Source organism: Scyliorhinus canicula, chromosome 8 (assembly GCF_902713615.1).
Source record: "Scyliorhinus canicula chromosome 8, sScyCan1.1, whole genome shotgun sequence".
In the NCBI taxonomy this organism is placed as follows: Eukaryota; Metazoa; Chordata; class Chondrichthyes; order Carcharhiniformes; family Scyliorhinidae; genus Scyliorhinus; species Scyliorhinus canicula.
Window position 1 is genome coordinate 161123452 of NC_052153.1, and position 16564 is coordinate 161140015.

Consider the following 16564-nt stretch of genomic DNA (forward strand, 5'->3'; position numbering starts at 1 on the left):
AAGAGTTCACATGGAACCCTGGGCACTTCCCCCTGGCACAGCCCTCTGGGACTGCCTGGGCACTGCACCCGGAACTGCTCGGGGAGTGCCCAGGTAGTGCCCAGGCATGATCCTCATAACCGGAGGCCTTGTTCATCGTGGTCGGGGACCTCAACCAGGCCAACCTCAAGAGTGTCTTGCCAAAGTTCCAACAACACATTTCCTGTCCCACCAGGGGCCCCAACATCCTTGGCCACTGCTACACAAACATCAAGGGTACCTATCCTCCGACCATACTTCGGAATATCGGACCACAAGATTTCTCCCAGTATATATGCAGAAACTTAAGCGAGAGAATCCGATTAAGAAGGTCATGCAATGCTGGTCCAAGGCAACGGAAGAGCTCCTATGCTACTGCTTGGAGTCAGTGGACTGGTCCATATTCAAGAAATCAGCAGCCAACCGAGATGAGTATATCACCACCATCATAGATTTCATCAGTAAGGGTGTTGAAGATTGCGTGCCAAAGAAGATAGTATGCGTGTTTCCCAACCCTAAACCATGGTTTAACCGGGAGATCCACTCCCTACTGAAGTCCAGGTCTGAGGCGTTCAAGGCAGGCGACCCTGACCTATGCAAGAAATCTAGGCACGACCTCTGCCCAGAGACAATAACAGACTAAGCTAAAGTCCCAGACTAATGAGATGGACTCACATCGGTTGTGGCAAGGTTTAAACAATATAATGGGCTACAAAGCAAAGCTGAGTAGAATATCCGGGAACAGAGCACCCCTCCCCGATGAACTCAACGCATTCTCTGCTCGTTTCGAGCAGGAAGCCTACAAAAAGTTGTCAACCGCCCCAAAGCCTCGGACGCCCCATACCTACCATCACAGCCTCAGAAGTCAGATTGGCCTTCTTAAAAGTGAACCCATAGAAAGCAACAGGTCCTGATGGAGTCCATGGTCGTGCACTCAGATCCTGTGCGGACCAACTGACGGGTGTGTTCGCAGAAATTTTCAACATCTCCCTACTCTGTTCTGAGTTTCCCCCTGCTTCACGAAGACCACCATCATACTGGTGCCAAAGAAGAACCAGGCAACATGACTCAACGACTACCATCCAGTGGCCTTGACATCCATCATTAAGAATTGCTTCGAGAGGTTGGTCATGAGACAAATTGCTGGGGGTCGGCGTGAATCCCGCCCCCCCCCCCCCCCCCCCCCCCCCCCCCCCCCCCCCGCCAGCTGCTGAATTCTCTGGTCCCCCAAAAATCCCGCTGACGTGAATCGCCCCGCCCGCCTCAGAGAATGGCGAGGATGGGCGCGACACTATGGGCCCCGGGGCCGTCTGAATTCCCCGGCCCACGATGGGCCGTGCGGCCGCCCGTTTTAGGCCTGTCCCGCCGGAGAAAATTAGAGCAGGTACTTACTGGTGGGACCTGGCTCTGCGGGCGGCCTCGGGGTGGGGGGGTTGGGGGGGTTGGGGGGGGGGGGGTGGAGATCTGGCACCAGGGGGCTCATCCACGGTGGCCTGGCCTGCGATCAGGCCAACCGATCCACAGGTGGGTCTGTGCTGTGGGGGCACTCTATTCCTCTGCGCCGGCTGGTGTACTGGTCCGCGATGGTCGGCGTGGAGATGAACCCCCCCCCCGAAGCCAGCACACGCTGGTGCTCCCGCGCATGCACCAACTCGTGCCGGCCGGCGGAGACCCTTCGGCGCCGGTTGGCGTGGTGCCAAGCCCCTTCCCCGCTGGCTGGCACAAACCACTCCGGCACCGACCTAGCCCCTGAAGGTGCAGAGGATTCCGCCACTTTGGGGCGGCCCGACACCGGAGTGGTTCACGCCACTCCTTCGCGCTCGAGTTGCCCACCCTGCTGGTTTCCGAAGAATTCCGCCCATCAACTCCATAGTTCCAGAATGCCTTGAGCCACTGCAATTTGAATACAGCCACAACTGGTCTACAGCAGATGCCATCTCCCTGGCCCTGCAATCATTCCTAGGGCATCTCGACAACAAGAACTATAGCTCCGTCTTCAACACCATAATCCCAGCCTAGCTCATATTCAAACTCTAAAACCTAGGACTTGGCTCCTCCATTTGCAACTGGATCCTCGACTTCCTGACCCATAGACTATAATAATTAAGGATAAACAATGACACCTCCTCCATGATAGTGCTCAATCCCAGGGCCCTGCAAGGCTGCGTACTTAGCCCCCTAATATACTCCCTATATGATTGTGTGGCAAAATACGGCTCCAACTCCCATGTACAAATTTTCTGATGACACGACTGTAGTGGATCGGATCTCAAACAACGAGGAGTACAGGAGGGAGCTAGAAAACCTAGTGGCATGGTGCGATGACAACAATCTCTCCCTCAATGTCATCAAAACGAAGGAGCTGGTCATCGACTTCAGGAAATGAAGTGTCGTACACCCCTGTCTGTATCAATGATGGCAGAATAGTGTGAATCATGACTGGTCTTCGAAGGCATGGGGCTGCTGGGCAGACCTCCCAAGTTTCCAAGGTGGAGATGGTTGACAGCTTCAAATTTCTAGGTGCAAACATCACCAGCAATCTATCCTGGTCCACCCACGTTGACGCTACAACTAAGAAAGCACAACAGCGCCTATACTTCCTCAGGAAACTAAGGAAATTTGGCATGTCGACATTGACTCTTACCAATTTTTACAGATGCACCATAGAAAGCATCCTATCTGGCTGCATCGGCCCAAGACCGTAAGAAACTACAGAGTCGTGAACACAGCCCAGTCCATCACACAAACCCGCCTCCCATCCCATTGATTCTTTCTACACCTCCCGCTGCCTTGGGAAAACGGGAAGCATAATCAAAAACCCCTCCCGCCCAGCTTATGTTTTCTTCCAACCTCTTCCATCAGGTAGAAGATACAAAAGTCTGAGAACACGCACTAAAAGATTAACAAACAGCTTCTTCCCCGCTGTTACCAGACTCCTAAACAACCCTCTTATGGACTGATCTGAATGACCCTCTTATGGACTGAACTGATCTCTCCATGCACCTTCATCTTCTCAACTCTTGTAGCACTATTTTCAGTATGCTTCGCCTTCTGTGTCTTTGTGTTTATATTGCGTATATATCCTATGTCCTATATTTTTGATTTGAATTGATTTATTATTGTCACATGTATTAGTACACAGTGAAACATATTGTTTCTTGCATGCTACACAGACAACGCATACCACACATAGGGAAGGAAGGAGAGACTGCAGAATATAATGTAATGTATGGAACAATCTGCCTGGACTGTATGCAGAACAATATTTTTCACTGTACCTCGGTACATGTGACAATAAATCTAAATCTAAATCTTCCCCCCAAGTGCTGCCCACATCTGAGCTTCCCTGGGAGGTCTGCTCAGCAGCTCCATGCCTTCGAAGACCAGTCATTCACACTATTCTGCCATCACGCTGCCCTGGATGGATTTTATGAGGTGTGGGTGGGGGATAATTTCAGCGTAGAGGCTGAATAATTAGATGCTGATCCATTCGAATGATGCTCGCAACATTGAACGTCGGAAAACGTGCCCGTCACTAACAGCGGGTAGGGGGGGACAATCATATCATAAATTTATGTTGCCATGAAACACTATTTGAGAGCTCTTGTAAGATTTTCGGCTCCCATCGCCAAACCCACCCGACAAAAAAGAGAGGAAATCCCCGGCCAGAAGTAAACCACAATGAGCTATTTGTTATTTGATGTGAAAGTTATAGGTTAGTTCATAATAAATATCAGATAGTTACTAATAGATCCAATAAGGAATTCAGGAGAAACCTCGGGCGCGATTCTCCGCTGCCCACGACGGGTCGGAGAATAACGGAAGGGCGTCCCCGACATTTTTCACGCCCTCCCGCTATTCTCTCCCCCCCCCCCCCCCCCCCCCCCCCCCCCCCCCCCACGGCCGCCCCACGACACGGATCGCTGCTTGCCGTTTTTTACGGTGAACAGCGATTCTCCCCAGGCCGATGGGCCGAGTTCCCAGGCCTTTACGGCTGTTTGTACGGCAGCAAACACATCTGCTTGCTGCCATCGTAAAAACGGCCGCAACATGCCCGTTCTGGGCATCCAGGGCCCCGATTGGCACGCCCCTCGAGTGTGGAATTTGCTACCACACAAAATAGTTGAGGTGAATTGCGTGGATGCATTTAATACGGAGCAAGTTGAGTACCTGAGGGCGACAGGAGGAAAGGTGGGTGAAGTAAGGTGGGTGGGGGCTTGGATGGATTAAAGACAGTGGCAAAGACCTGTTGGGCCGAGTGGCCTGTTTCTGTCCTGTAACTACTGTGTAATTCTCTGTACTTCCATGTGGGTTATAGTCCGCTGCATTTCAGCGTTGCCATTTTTAGGGCATTTACACAATTTGATGACTAGTCTTCATTAAAGAGGAACAGTGGTCGGTGGGAACTGACGGCTGAGTTTTGTGACCTGACAGGTTATACTGCTTTTAATGGAGTCGATTTTGAAGGCACCTTCCACGTAAACACAATGACAGATGACGATTATGCTGGGTTTATATTTGGATACCAGGACAGTTCCAGCTTCTATGTGGTGATGTGGAAACAGACTGAGCAGACCTACTGGCAAGCCACCCCGTTCCGTGCTGTGGCTGAGCCTGGCATTCAGCTCAAGGTACACTGAGAATCGGTCCCAATTGTTTGGGTTTTCCCCAAGAACAATAAAGTGGTTTAGAGGGAGTTTTAATAGTGTCCCAAATTAAAAACTTATTATTTTCTTTCACATTTTATCCATTAATAGCAGGGGTGGAGAGAGGGAACCAAATATCAGGGCTTGGAAGGGGAGATCGATGATCAAGGGGGAAGAAAAGGAAAGTCTGTGATCAGCAACCTAGAGGTTGTGGCTTCCTTGAGTGAGCGTGTGGCTGGGGTGAGGGTGGGGGTGGCGGGGTTGGAGGAGGGAGCACAAGGTTGCAGTAGATTGATGCCACATCCGCAGTTTATCTTTTTTAACCTCTCCCATACCTAATCGTTTTTGTATGTTGCTTGTTCAGTAAGGCTCCCACAGAGGCTCTGAACCTTGTTTGGTTGAACATTAACTGTTCATTGAAGTTCTCCCCGTGTTTGCGTGGGTTTCGCCCCCTCAACCCAAAAATGTGCAAACTAGGTGGATTGGCCACGCTAAATTGCCCCTTAATTGGAAAAAATGAATTGGGTATTCTAAATTTAAGAAAAAACTGTTCATTGATACATAACTATGTATATATACAGGGTATATATAGGACAAGCTATGAGCTAACTCCATGCTTGCTTCTACACAGGTCTCTGTCCAGTCCACCCTTGATTCTAGTCTCAGGTCATGTGTCTCTTTACATTACACTGAGGGTGATACTGTTTCCCAGTCCCATGTTAACCCTTGCTATGCCAGATACCCTTTTACTATAACCCTCCTCTTTTTCATTGTGAATGGGTTGACATTGAGACCACTACTTCTCAAATATGTCGCTAATTCTGCTTAAAAACAGTTTTTCACATTGTTTTATCCTTGAGCTGCTTTAATGCAACCCCCATTTCTCCAGCTGTTGGGCGAAATTCTCCCAAAGGGAGACAAAGTGCCGACGCCAACCCGCGCATGCGCGGTTGCCGTCTTCCCCTCCGCTGCCCCGCAAGACATGGAGGATTGATCTTGCGGGGCGGCGGAGGTAAAAGAGTGCGTCTTTCAGAGCACCGGCCCGACGATCGGTGGGCACCGATCGCGGGCCAGACCCCTCCTGAGCACCCCCCCCCCCCCCCCCCCCGGTGCTCGATTCTCCCTCTGCCCCCCACAGGCCCCACACGCAGCGGTCGCGCGCTGTTCACGCCTGCAGCGACCAGATGTGGTTGGCGCCGGCGTGAACCGGTCAGATTCGGGAGGCCGCTCGGCCCATCCGGGCCGGAGAATCAGCGGCGATTCTCCGAGCAGCCTGTCGCAAAACGCGACACGCCGTTTTGGGGGTGGGGGGTGGGGGGGGGGGTGGGAGAATCATGTGCAGGTGCCAGGGCGGCGTGGCGTGATTCGCCCGGCACTCCCGCGATTCTCCCACCCGGCGTGTGGTCGGAGAATCGCGCCCGTTGGTTTGAGGAAAAAGATATTGAAATAAGATGCCCCTGCAAAGTCACACACAGTCAATATACTTCCAGCTAGTTTGACCCAAGGAGTGAACTATTTAAATTCACTGCCAGGTTGGGGATATGAGGATTTAACATTCACATAATTGGTTTTCCCTGATTAGCCGCTTCTGCCACAGGATGAAAGCTGCTGGAGTTGTAACTTCCGACCAAATTGGTGTCCCAAATAAGACTATTGAATGTAAATGTTAATTGAAGTTGTCATTTGCTTTAATTTGACCCCGTTACCCTTGGGCCTAAATTATTAGGTCTAACCCCTCATATTTACAAAAATAAAATGCCAAATGTGATGGGAAATATATTTGTGTATGGTAACAAAAGATGTTTTCAACATTGATATTTTACCTTTTTAATTGCTTACTGAGATTGATGCCATGCATGTAATAGTTTTAACTTCCTGTCATAACTGGTCCTTTAGGCAGTCAAGTCAAACACCGGCCCAGGTGAGCACCTCCGAAATGCACTCTGGCACACAGGAGACACCACAGACCAGGTCCGACTACTATGGAAAGACCCCAGAGATGTGGGGTGGGATGACAAGGTCTCTTACCGCTGGTTTTTGCAGCATAGACCCCAAGTTGGATATATCAGGTAGAGTGGAAAAATATTGCTATATATGAATCAGATCCAGCTAAGTTCATTTATTTCATTGTGACAAAATTGACCAATCAACCACATCCAAATCCATATCCAGAATGATACTATTTACAATGTACCTCAAATACCAAAAGTAAATAAATTCAAACGATAGCTAGGGATGAGGAAAAGACCATTCAACTTATCCCATCTCGCAAAACAATAACCTAGGGCCTTTGCCTCCACTTCTGTAGCTGCGAATTAATTTCATGAGTTGATCACTCTTCTCTGGAGAAAAACTTCCTGTTACCTGTCCCAAATTATAGAACATGTTTGGGGGGGCTGAATGGCCTCCACCTGTTCCTATGTTCAAAATGTGGGATTTATCAGCTCACCATGATTAAGTCCGTGGTAGAAAAACCCAAGGGTGGCGTTCCCACCCCACTGCAAATTGAGGCCCTTAACTAAGCAATGAACGGTAACTTAAAGGTTCACGGTAACACAGCGGTTAGCACAGTTGCTTCACAGCTCCAGAGTCCCAGGTTCGATTCCCGCTTTCGCTGTCTGTGCAGAGTCTGCACGTTCTCCCCGTGTCTGCGTGGGTTTCCTCCGGGTGCTCCGGTTTCCTCCCACAGACGTGCAGGTTAGGTGGATTGGCTATGCTAAATTGCCCTTAGTTAGGTGGGGTTACTGGGTTACGGGGATAGGGTGGAAGTGTGGGATTAAGTAGGGCACTCTAGGGCAGCACGGTGGCCTAGTGGTTAGCACAACCGCCTCATGGCGCTGAGGTCCCAGGTTCGATCCCGGCTCTGGGTCACTGTCCGTGTGGAGTTTGCACATTCTCCCCGTGTCTGCGTGGGTTTCGCCCCCACAACCCAAAAATGTGCAGAGTAGGTGGATTGGCCACGCTAAATTGCCCATTAATTGGAAAAAATAATTGGCTAATCTAAATTTATAAAAAAAAAAAAAAAAAAAAAAGTAGGGCACTCTTTCCAAGAGCCAGTGCAGACTTAATGGGCCGAATGGCCTCCTCCTGCACTGTAAATTCTATGATATAAAATTCCGCTCCCTCTGGTATTAACCCAGCGGCAGATGGGAGGGGGCTCACCCTTCCAGGAGGACGTAAAGCAAACCTGTATGGGAATTCGTGGTTTAAAGGCACCCAGTGCCTGATCGAGGCCCCAGTAACAGGAACGGTATGGTCTGCTAAAAGCCAATCCCGCCCTTGCTGTCGAACCCTCCACTTCTTGACCCGCACTCCCTGATCCCCATCTCCTTATCACTCACCTGTGTCCTGGGATGCAGTGACATTGCTGAGCATCAAGTGGGTTTTGTACATATAGCAGAAACTGTCTTCCTGGTACATTGCCTCTGATTAGCCAACAGCTTTTTTAAACATGACGTTCGCCCCGGGATACTTGGGAAGGCCTGACACTGTACAGTTAAGTGTTTGAGTGGCAGTTAATTTGGTCGGCCTTCCCTAAATGTGGCGATGTGAGCTCTCCAGTTGGCATCCATTAAATGCCATCCTAGGAACCTCCAATTCCTGATTCTCCCCTGAACCTCGGTGACTAGAATTGGACATGGTGGGCGGGATTCTCCGCAGACCGTCGTAACGCCGATTTCCGGCGAGAAAAATCGGTGTACATGACTCCGGCGTCGGGGCCTTCTTTTAGGCCGCTATTCTCCGTTCCCGGAGTGGCCAGCAGCTGACTGACGCGATACGCGTCAGTTTCACCAGCTGCGGAAGTGGTGAGACCCGCCATTTTTTGGAGGAGGAGGAGGAGAGAGACAGACCCGGCATTTGTGGGGGGGGGGTTCCGGCATTTGGGGGGGGGGTTCCGGCATTTGGGGGGGGGGGGGGTTCCGGCATTGGGGGGGGGGTTCCGGCATTTGGGGGGGGAGGGGGGGTTCCGGCATTTGGGGGGGGGGGGGTTCCGGCATTTGGGGGGGGAGTCTCCGGCATTTTGGGGGGGGGGGGTTCCGGCATTTGCGGGGGGAGGGGGGTTCCGGCATTTGGGGGGGGGTTCCGACATTTGGGGGGGGGGGGGGTTCCGGCATTGGGGGGGGGGGTGTTGCGGCATCGGGGGGGGTTGCGGCATCGGGGGGGGAGGGGGGTTGCGGCATCGGGGGGGTGGTTGCGGCATTGGGGGGGGTTTGGGGGCAGCGGCGTGCAGAGAGGGGGGGCGACGGATGCCCGGGGCCAACGCACCGTCGCCCCCCCCCCCTCTGTACGCCGCTGCCCCCTACCCCAAACCACCCCCCCCATCACCACCCCTACCTCCCTCCCCACCACCCCATCTCCCTCCCCACCACCCCTACCCCCTCCAACGCCGCCCCCCATCTCTCGCAACGCAGCAACCCCCCCCCCCTTAACGCCGGGTTCCCCCCCCCTCAACGCCGGGTCCCCCCCCTCAACGCCGGTACCCACACCCCGTCCCCCGCCCTCTGAAGGCCGGTACCCACACCCCCCCCTCTCTCCTCCTCCCCCCTTCCTTCCTCCTCCCCCCTTCCTTCCTCCGTTCCCCCCCCCTTCCTTCCTCCGTTAGTGGGGGGGTGGGGTGCGGCGTTAGTGGGGGGTGGGGGGGTGCGGCGTTGGAGGGGGTAGGGGTGGTGAAGGGGGTAGGGGTGGTGAGGGGGGGGTTGGGGTAGGGGCAGCGGCGTGCAGAGGAGGGGGGCGACGGATGCCCGGGGCCAACGCACCGTCGCCCCCCCTCTGCACGCAGCTGCCCCTACCCCAACCCCCACCCCTCACCACCCCTACCCCCTTCACCACCCCTACCCCCCTCCAACGCCGCACCCCCCCCACCCCCCACTAACGCCGCACCCCCCCCCCACTAACGGAGGAAGGAAGGGGGGGAGGAGGAAGGAGGGGGGACGGAGGAAGGAAGGGGGGAGGAGGAAGAAGGGGGGAGGAGGAAGGAAGGGGGGGAGGAGGAAGGAAGGGGGGGAGGAGGAAGGAGGGGCGGGGGGAGGAGGAAGGAAGGGGGGGAGGAGGAGAGAGGGGAGGGTGTGTGGATACCGGCCTTCAGAGGGAGGGGGACGGGGTGTGGGTACCGGCGTTGAGGGGGGGGACCCGGCGTTGAGAGGGGGGGTTGCGGCGATGAGGGGGGGCTGCGGCGTTGAGGGTGGGGGGTTGCGGCGTTGCGAGAGATGGGGGGGCGGCGTTGGAGGGGGTAGGGGTCGTGGGGATGGGGGTAGGGGTGGTGAGGAGGGGGGTAGGGGTGGTGGGGAGGGGGGTAGGGGCGTTGGAGGGAGGTAGGGGTGGTGAGGGGGGGGTGGTTGGGGTAGGGGGCAGCGACGTACAGAGGGGGGGGGGGGCGACGGTGCGTTGGCCCCGGGCGTCCGTAGCCCCCCCTCTCTGCACGCCGCTGCCCCCAAACCCCCCCCCCGATGCCCCCCCCACCCCCGATGCCCCCACCGATGCCGCAACCCCCCGGATGCCGCAATCCACCCCCCGATGCCGCAACCCACCCCCCGATGCCGCAACCCCCCGATGCCCCAACCCCCCCCGATCCCCCCCCCGATGCCGCAACCCACCCCCCCGATGCCGCAACCCACCCCCCGATGCCGCAACCCACCCCCCCGATGCCGCAACCCACCCCCCCGATGCCGCAACCCACCCCCCCGATGCCGCCACCCACCCCCCGATGCCGCAACCCACCCCCCCGATGCCGCAACCCACCCCCCCCGATGCCGCAACCCACCCCCCCCCCGATGCCACAACCCACCCCCCCCGATGCCGCAACCCACCCCCCCACCCCCCCGATGCCACAACCCACCCCCCCCCCCCCCCGACACTGAACGGCGTCAACCATCATCAATGGTTGACGCCGTTTTAAAGCAACTGTGATTTTCGCCGACGTGACCCGTGGCCACGTCGGCGGGACTTCGGCCCATCCGGGCCGGAGATTTGTGGAATCTAAAAAAAAAATGAAATCCCGCCGGCGCCAGCTGTTTTCAGAGGCTGCCGGCGGGATTTGCACAGCGCCGGTTTTTGGCCGGTCAGAGATTTAAAAACCCTGCGGGAGCAGGAATAACACCGCTGCCGGCCGATTCTCCGACCCTGCGTGGGGTCGGAGAATCCCGCCCGGTGTTCAAAATGTTGCTTCAACATCAATTATTTTGACATTGAACAGCATTTTTTGACATTATTGATTTCTGCTCTGCATTACTCGGGTTCTTTGAGCATTGAGTCTAATAAGACTCTTCAATCTCTTTCAAATTGATCCGTGCCTATTTCAATATGACTTACTGAGAACGTGGCTGGAATCTCCTGCTGTCCCCCATGGCGAGTTTGGTCATAATCTGGGTAGAGAGCAGCAAGTGGGGTCCCCGCCACCTTCACCCCAGTTCAGTCCATGGCAGGAGAAGGCACCACAGTGGCACAGTGATTAGCACTGCTGCCTCATGGCACCGAGGTCCCAGGTTCGATCCCGGCTCTGGGTCACTGTCCGTGTGGAGTTTGCACATTCTCCCTGTGTTTGCGTGGGTTTTGCCCTCACAACCCAAAAGATGTGCAGGGTAGGTGGATTGGCCACGCTAAATTGCCCCTTAATTGGAAAAAATGAATTGGATACTCTAAATTATTTTAAAAGTACATGGCACGAAGGCCTGTGTACAATAATCCAGGGCCTTTGCCTCTACTTCTGTAGCTGTAAATTAATTTCATGTGTTGCCCAGTAGCCAATTCAGACCCTCAATTGGTCAAGTAATGTCCACTGAAAGCTGTCCATTGCTCTTGCTGCTGAATGCCTGCCCGCCTCCCTCCTTCCCTGTGAGCCCATACCTGGGACCCCTTCCCGCCATCACTCACCTGTGGCCTGGGTCCCTCCTTGATCTGAGGTCTTACATGGGTGCAGTACCATTAGCAGCCACCATCTGCCTGTTGGCACTGCAAACTACAGAAGTACTCCAGCGGGCAGGACTTCAAGCCCTTGGGGTGTTGACCCTAGGGAAAAGCCCCAAGTGGCCTGCTAAGTACCTGAGTGGCGACATGTGTAGCAGGCCTTCTCGCAAAGAGATGACCCCAGGTTTTTGCTGGTATTGCAGCTGGCGGCCAAGACCCCTGTTGCCTCCACAAGATTCTGCCTTGGGAAGCAGGAAAAGGTCAGTTGGTTCAAGTCTGCTCCACATGCGTGATTGCTAAAGCCCCCTTCCCCACCATGGTCCTAAGGGAAACTATTTAAAACAGGGAAAAAGTCAGGACTAATGAGGAACATTTCTCTGCACTGCCCTTCAGCCATCGAAACCAGTCCAGGCGATCAAGGAGCAGCGCATGACGGAATCTCTGCCCATGCCAGGAACTATCTGGCTCTCATTTAAAGGAACATAGAGTCAAGACCCAGCATACTAGACAGCTTTGCAAGCGGCACACTCCTCTCTACGAAAGGAAGAACCACCTAACATCCACCCTACCCCCGCATCTTTTAAACTCATATCCCTTGGGTTTCCCATCTATCCCTTTTCTTTTACTGAGTCAAACGCAACCCAGTGTCGCTCGTCACAAAGAATTGGCTCCAATCTGGATCATTCATTTGACCATTATGTTGTTAAAAGTTCCATACAGATGGTGAACTCCTTTTATTTTAGTTTTGTCATCCAAAATGGGAGTCATTTTAATATTTACCACAAAGGGAAAAGAAAATGAACAAGGTGCAAAACAGATTGGTGATTTGCTATTGCCCATGTTCTGACCGGGAATAATGGTTTCAATTAGCTCTGTGAGTTTGCATTGATGGACAACTGCTGCAGTGGCTACTATCATAGCAATAATTCAGAGAATTAAAGATTCATAGGTTTTGCTATTGAATCCTCTTGATGAAACAAAAAAGCCGTCACACCCAACCCGCCAACTGCGCCAAGCCCATTGCCCTGAACAATGTTTATCCTGCAATTTACAATGAATCACTGCATAAATGCAATACTCTATGCCAACAAGCAGAATGTTCACATCCATTGCATAATTGTATAATACATTACATAACGGGTGGCACAGTAGCACAGTGGTTAACATTGTTGCTTCACAGCGCCAGGGACCCAAGTTCGATTCCCGGTTTGGGTCACTGTCTTTGCAGAGTCTGCATGTTTGCGTGGGTATCCTCTGTGCGTTCCGGTTTCCTCCCACAAGTCCCAAACGACGTGCCTGTTAGTTGAATTGGACATTCTGAATTCTCTGACAGTGTACCCGAACAGGCACCAGAATGAGGTGACTAGGGGATTTTCACAGTAACTTCATTGCAGTGTTAATATATGCCTACTTGTGACACTAATAAAAAGATTATTATAATTAAAATTTAAACTGCCAAAGCTCTCTGATGGCCCAGAGGCAAGAGGCCTGCAAAATTCATAAGACCGTCAGACCATATGGGCACAAGTTCAACACCTAATTTGTCTCGAGTCACCTTGTCCCAACTGGGAGAACATTGAGTTATGTAATTGTCTTCAGTCACGCTGAGCAATTAAAGATAATAATCAGCCGAAGTAGTGGCTCTTGATTATTATCCAGAATATTTTACTGGAAAGTGTGCTCGTGGGTAATGTTCTCCACAGTCAACTATCCTGCTCTTGCGCAAAAGATAAAAATATTGGGTGCGATTGCACCTGGTGCAGATCCAAATCAAACTCCGTGCCGGGCCCCGGCCAATCGCACGTCATGTGACTCGCTCCGCCCAGCACGATCTGGAATCTCGTCCTTACTGGGTGAGAACCAGATCTGCATATTTAAATGAGCCTTTACAACTAATTTAAATACCTGCCCTTAGTCACCAGGCTGGAAGTGCCAAGATACCCAGGTGCCAGGGTGCTACCCTGCCCTGTTCCTGGCCATCCAGATTAACCGTGCCTGGGAGACCTAATCAGGGTGCCATTTAGTACTGGTCCACACAAATGTGACAGTACCTGGGAGGGGGGTCTCCGAAGCCATTGGTGAAACCAGGAGATCAGGGAAAGGGCAAGGTGGCCCCATGGCATTCCCCCAGGTACCTGAGCACCTTGGCACTGCCAGCCTGGCACCCTGGCTGTGCCACCTGTGAGCCCTGGTAGTGCCATCCTTGCACGGGATGTGCCAAAGCCGGTTTAAAACCATCACAAGTAGGCTTGTGACAAAATTGTCACAAGTAGGCTTCAAATGAAGTTACTGTGAAAAGCCCCTAGTCGCCACATTCCAGCGCCTGTTTGGGGAGGCTGGTATGGGAATTGAACCCGTGCTGCTGGCTGCCTTGGTCTGCTTTAAAGCCAGCTATTTAGCCCTGTGCTAAACCAGCCCCTGTCACCCGACTAAAGACTATTATTGGTTCCGGGTTTAATACTCTTTCCTTTTGGCTCCTCCGAAACTAAAGCAAGGTGGTAAACCTATGTAAAGATTAAGATGCTGTTGTTCAAGATATCTGGTGTGCTTTTTCACAGGGCCAGGTTTTATGAAGGTTCTGATCTGGTGGCTGATTCTGGAGTTACAATAGACACCACCATGCGAGGCGGACGACTGGGAGTCTTCTGTTTTTCCCAGGAAAACATAATCTGGTCCAATCTCAAATACCGTTGCAATGGTAAGGAACTGTTGTCCCTCACTGTTTCTGTGTGGAAATGGTATCAGCGGGGGAAATTATCAGCAGGTGGAATCTGAAAATACACAGCAGGTCCTGCAACATCTGAAAAGACAGGCTGCGGTTTCAGGGTAACCCTCCATCAGAACTGGAAGTTGAATAACACCCTTTGTAGAACTGAACACCGTCAAGAGAGGAGAGAGAGCAACTGGTACAGATCTGGGTTAGGAATGCTAACTCCTGTCACAGAGTGGCTGATAATGTAATGGAGAGATTATTTGGCATTAAGATCATGTCTGCAGATGAGACATACACACAAACATACAAATTAGGAGTAGGAGTAGAACGTGTGGCTCGTCGAACCTGCTCCACCATTCAATAAGACCATGGTTGATCTGATTACAATCTCTTTTTTTAAATTTAGAGTACCCAATTCATTTATTCCAATTAAGGGGCAATTTAGCATGTTCAATCCACCTATCCTGCACATCTTTGGGTTGTGGGGGTGAAACCCACGCAGACACGGGGAGAATGTGGAAACTCTACATGGACAGTGACCCAGAGTTGGGATCGAACCTGGGACCTCGGCGCGTGAGACTGCAGTGCTAACCACTAGGCCACCGTGCTTCCCTGTCTGATTACAATCTCAATCCCACATTCCCGCCTACCCCTCCCATCCCCCCATAAGCTTTCAACCTGGGCTTATCAAGAATCTATCTAGCTCTACCTTAAAAATATTCAAAGACTCTGGACGCATGGCCCAGTTAGCGCAGGCACAAATTCTGTAATGGGGATGGGACGCAGATTGATAGCAGAATAGGGACACTGTATGACATAGAAAAGCAATCAGGTCAGGGGGAATACAGCGGTAGTAAGTTTCAAGGTAGCAAGACAAGGTTGGATAGCCTCTACTTTAATGCCAGGAGTATTAAAGGTAAAACGGATGAGTTAAGGGCGATGATTGACACATGTAATTACGATATAATAGGTGTCTCAGAGACATGGATAAGTGAGCGGCAGGATTGGCAGCTCAATATTCTGGGATGTAGAAGCCCGGATTTTCCGAAATCCCGGCCAAGTGTTGACTCCGGCGTCAAAACTGGCGGGAGCGACGTCAACGGGCTTCCAGGCCCAGGCATTCACCCCTTCCTCAGGGGCTAGAACGGCGGCGGAGTGCTGTGCGCTGCTCCGGCACCGAAAGCTGGCCCGCTATGGCCGGCGCAGGTCCGCGCATTTGCGCGCAAAGGCCGGCGCGGATCCACGGATGCGCGCCATGGCCCTCTCCGCGCCAGCCCACGGGCAACATGGCGGAGCCCTACAGGGGCCCGGCGTGGAGGAACGTAGCCCCGGGGAGCGAGAGGGCAGCCCGCCAATCTGTGGCCGCCAATTGCGGGCCAGACCCCATTGGAGGCCACCCCCGGGTCGGCGCCCCCCCGCCCCCACCCCCCACAGGCTACTCCCCCGACCCTGCGCACAAAGTTCCCGCAGAGAAGACTGAGGGGTGACCTGATTGAGGTGTACAAGATTATGAGGGGCATGGGGTAGCACGGTGGCGCAGTGGTTAGCATTGCTGCCTCACGGCACTGAGCTCCTAGGTTCGATCCCGGCTCTGGGTCACTGTCCGTGTGGAGTTTGCACATTCTCCCCGTGTTTGGGTGGGTTTCGCCCCCACAACCCAAAGATGGCAGGTTAGGTGGATTGGCCATGCTAAATTACCTCTTAATTGGAAAAAAAAAAGAATTGGATACTCTAACTGTATAAAAGAAAGATTATGAGGGGCATGGACAGGGTGGATAGGGAGCAATTGTTTCCCTTAGTTGAAGGGTCAGTTACGAGGGGACACAAGTTCAAGGTGAGGGGTGGAAGGTTTAGGGGGGATTTGACGGAAAACGTTTTTACCCAGAGAGTGGCGACAGTCTGGAATGCACTGCCTGGTAGAGGCGGGATGCCTCACGTCCTTTAAAAAGTATCTGGATGAGCACTTGGCATACCGTACCATTCAAGGCTATGGGCCAAGTGCTGGCAAGTGGAATTAGGTGGACAGGTCGGGACCTGTTATGCGTCAATGCAGACTTGATGGGCCGAAGGGCCTCTTCTGAACTATGATTCTGTGATTCTGCTGCTAAATCTCGTGAGTGGCTAAAAATGGGATTTACGGCAGCAGGATCTCAGTTTGAAATCCCCACCACCTACCAGTGATGTAATCAGGGACATGAACCTGATAGCCTCAGGTTTAATTACATTTTAATATAATTAATGGGCTTGATGCCGTAGTCCATGATATATCCTCCCCTCTAGCAGC

The 16564-nt window shown here is 52.9% G+C and overlaps 1 protein-coding gene across 1 annotated transcript in view; it reads left to right on the forward strand.

Moving 5' to 3' along the window:
- thbs4a (thrombospondin 4a) overlaps positions 1-16564 on the forward strand; it is a 123734-nt gene that overhangs the window by 94058 nt on the left and 13112 nt on the right. The window contains exons 19-21 of the mRNA XM_038805576.1: positions 4453-4649; positions 6561-6733; positions 14126-14265. Of these exons, the coding sequence (XP_038661504.1) occupies positions 4453-4649; positions 6561-6733; positions 14126-14265 (510 nt within the window). The remainder of the gene's footprint in view (positions 1-4452; positions 4650-6560; positions 6734-14125; positions 14266-16564) is intronic.